At 43.1% G+C, this 3,961-nt stretch overlaps 1 protein-coding gene across 1 annotated transcript in view; it reads right to left on the reverse strand.

Moving 5' to 3' along the window:
• The window catches only part of LOC101849247 (solute carrier family 22 member 16), a gene marked incomplete at its 5' end in the record, with an annotated part of 14,706 nt that overhangs the window by 9,228 nt on the left and 1,517 nt on the right, over positions 1-3,961 (reverse strand). Inside the window, 1 exon segment of the mRNA XM_013088583.2 lies at positions 2,328-2,530. Coding sequence (XP_012944037.1) covers positions 2,328-2,530 — 203 coding nt within the window.

The raw sequence follows: 3,961 nt of genomic DNA on the forward strand, positions 1-3,961 counted from the left end.
GGGGGGTTTGGGGGGGGGTTCTCATGTTTTGTTTTGGGGTTTTTAATGTAGCTGTTTTTATGCCCCTATCGGTACAATTTAGACCATTCAGGAGGTAGGCTCACGATCATGCCTGACATAACCGACCAGGGCTGAGAGGAATAGTACATCCCAGTCAAAGGACCGAGATACTGGATAAGAACCCTCCCCACAAGAGGGCGTCTTTGAAAGTATTGACCAAGGACAACGTTGGCCAAGGAGGTTGGTATTGACTCAGTTCCCACGCTGTTGTCCGGCCGATCATACCCCCACCTCAACCCCTCCCCACCCCTACCCACTCCCCACACCCACGCCCATACACCTACCCACACCCGACCTACCCCCGCCCCCTACCCACCCCCGCCTCACCCCCTTCACACCCAGGGCTGGGTGGGTGGAACTCAGAACTTGTCCCACTGGTTTCCAATGACCCGTGACTGAGAACTATACACGTCATGCAGTAATCCCCACCTCGTGACAGTTTGTGTGAGCAGTTGGTCAAAGATTCTCTACTAGCAGAGAAGCTTTGGTGTAGTAGCTTCGTTTAGTTTATTCTCAGTAACTTCGTCTTAGTGAAAGTTTTACGGCACTTGCAACACAAACAGGTCATTATAACTACTGGTATAAGAACCGTAGCAAAGATTCGAAGCATTATTCGAAAGTTTCGTTTCGTTTCGTTTCGTTTAGTTTAGTTTTAGTCAGATCTTTACGGCACTTGCATCAAAAATAAGTCAGTATAACTATAAGGACCGTGCCGAAGATTAGAAGCATTGCTGGAACGTTTAGGTTAGTTTAGTTTAGTATAGTTTAGTTTTAGTCAGATCTTTACGGCACTAGCAGCTCAAATAGATCCCAAGAGTGCTGAAGATTATTGGTGTTTCTTGAGAGTTTCAGTTTAATTTTAGTAAACGTTTTACAGCAATCACAACACAAATCGTTCATACAAGTAGCCTACTGGAGAGTAGAGGTGTTACAAGAGAATAACATACGAAAAAGGAGGAGGAGAAATGAAGACTATAGATGTTTGATAAGAAAGGAGCAGACCATATCTGAGCACCCGCCAACCACCCACCCCACTATGTGTTGACACACAGAGCTAACATCTCTCAATCTAAACGCCTACAAGAAAAGTAGAATCTCGATTTCTGATTTCCAACCGAATTCCAAACCAAGTTGTTATGAAAGATCTATGTCAAACAGGTTCTTCGACCCAAACCAGTTCTTATATAAAGTGAGGGTAGTTACGAAACGCAGTGAAAACTCTACTATAATATAGTTCATAGTCCCTTTACGAGAATCTCTTTTTTTTTTTTTAAGAAAACTTACAGTAGGATTTGTACGAGCTTTGTGCGTGAGTGGTTGGCGGGTGCTTTGCTGTTGTTTGCTCCTTCTTTCCTATCAAACATCTATCATCTTTATCCCTCCTCCTTCTTCTTTTTGTATGCACTCTCTGGTAACACCATTAATGAAAGTCAGTGGCTTACATGACTTATTTGTGTTGCAAGAGACGTAGAACTCTTACTTTTACCTTTAAAAAACTGGACTTTTAGTGAACTTTCTTTGAGGGTAAACCGAGCGAGACTCATTGAACACCTCATGCTGCTAACAAGCCTGTAAGAGTCTAATGGTCTTTTGCACCTCGTGTGCTCAGCTGTCGGTCGTGACAAAAAGCTGGGAGTGGCCAAGTGAATAACTGCCAGTCTGCCAATGTCGTTACACAAGGACACGGCTCAGTTGATCAGTGGTTGACCAGTGGTTGACCATGGGTTGACCAGTGGTCCTGAACAAATTCCATCGACTCTGTCTTCACAGGCGTTGTGGGTGGCAGACGAGCCAAAAAACAAGAACTGTACAGAGGAAATTGTGCAAGACGGCCACCCATTGTTGAGGAGAAAAGGTGTTGTCTTAGACAGATTTGGGCGGTGTCGTAATATTATTTTTTTAAACGCAGATCGAGAAGTGGAAATTGTCGTTTGTACAGGTGATTGGTCTTGGACAGGAGATTGTCTTGGACGATGCCATAAGAGTTTGTTAGTGTTTGAGCGCTTTATCAGCTGCTTGCACTGTATGCTTCCCGGGAAGCTGAGAATGTTTCTGAGTGTTCTACGGTCTGCTGGGGTACTAATATAATATAGTGTAAAGAGCATAGAGCTTGCTGTAGAGAGCAGGGGTCTGCGCTATACTATTTATTCATTTATTATTATTATCATTATTATTATAATTATTATTTTTATTATTATTATTAATATTATTAGTATTAACACATGTATTATTCTTATTATCATTAATACATTAGGTGAGAGACAAACCAGATCTGAAGTATGGCGTTGACCGACACGGTGGAGTAGACCATCTGCGTGGTACGCCAGGAGAAGCGTCGACACAGGTAGGCCACAGGGGAGATGAGCATGGCGGACAGAGCCCAGGCCAGGATGCCGGACATGACGTTGAGCCGCCTCTGCTGGGAGGGGAACAGCTCGGAGTTGTAGGTGAACACGCCAGCCACCACGCCCTGGGGAGGGGAGGATACGGATGGATGAGTGAGGGTTGCTTTTACTTTGTTGTTTTTTGTTTTTCTTGTTGTACTCGGCCCACTCTTATCGATTTTGGACTTCAAAGGGATCTTTAACGTGTGGAACCTGCACACAGGACCTCAGAGATTGTTTTATCTTGTCCGAGAAGGCTAGGTGTATATCTTTCCAACCAGAAGACCAGAGGTGCGGCTAAAAGACAGCAGTAAGAAGGAGCCAAGGAGTAGCAGTAGAAAGGCTGCAGAAAGAGTCAGGAGCCCAGAGGAGGGGGCAAAGGAGATGAGGGGGTGGGGGCAGAAAGTGGAGACAAAAGAAGACGACAGAACATTGTTAGAGAGAAGGAAAGGATGTGAGAGGAGAACATATTTTAGAGAAGAAAATTTTCCGTCGCTATCCGGATTCGAACGCGAGACCGATTGAATAAGAGGCGAATACCTTAACCTCTTGGCAACGAGAGACTCCTGGACGTTTGTTTTAAATGACAGTACATCCCGTTTTTGACAAATCGATTAATAGATTTCATCTGATAGTTAAAAACACGGCATACATTTCTGCCTAAGTGCTGGACCCATATTTTGATGAATAAGGTGGGAAAGTGTCTTGAAGGTATACACAGCTACAGCTTGTTTGAGACGTTAACAGGTTGTCTGTTTTTCGTTTTGGGTTTTGATTTTTGTTGTTTGTTTGTTTTTTTGTTTGTTGGTTGTTTTTTTCATATTTTCTTTTAAAGGTTTTTCTGAAAAGCATTTTATGAAAGCAGATAATATAAAATCGTTAGAAATAAACTTCAGAGTGGGTGAATGTAAGAGTCGGGAGACCAGGAGACGAGGCGTGTTTTCTGGGGCGCGTTTGAAGAAGCGCAAATCAGAACCTATCAGTTGGCTTCCCTTGTTTATTCTAAGACGAAATGATGACACACGGGCCAAACTGACGCACGAGGGAAGATAGGGAAAAAAATATTTTTAAAATGGGTTTATCGGCTTAACGTCCCTGTCAATACTCTTGGGTGATCTAACCCTATCCGTACGTCGTGTTTTACTATTGTATCCATACGTCGAGGAGAACTCTGTGCCACCACTTTAAAAAGAGGAAATTTACTCGGTATTCGGAACCGTACGCTATGCATAGCAGTCTGTCAAAATGATTTTTTGAGAAACACTGAAAGTTTCGAAGAGATCTTCGCACTAAAAGTATTCTAAAATGTGAAGAATACAACCTCGGGGGTACAAAATGATCCCCAGTGCGTATGGATAGGTATAAGCTCTTAAGCTCTAACACGTATTTTGGATCGCTTAACTTTTATCATATGTTTGGCGTATGAAAATCAGTGTACGTTCCACATTATTATTTTAGGTTTTCATTCTTTTAAAAGAAGAAATGTGTGTGTAAGGGGAGGGGGTGGGTGGGGGAGT

The sequence above is a fragment of the Aplysia californica genome, unplaced genomic scaffold, assembly GCF_000002075.1.
Source record: "Aplysia californica isolate F4 #8 unplaced genomic scaffold, AplCal3.0 scaffold00768, whole genome shotgun sequence".
Lineage (NCBI taxonomy): Eukaryota > Metazoa > Mollusca > Gastropoda > Aplysiida > Aplysiidae > Aplysia > Aplysia californica.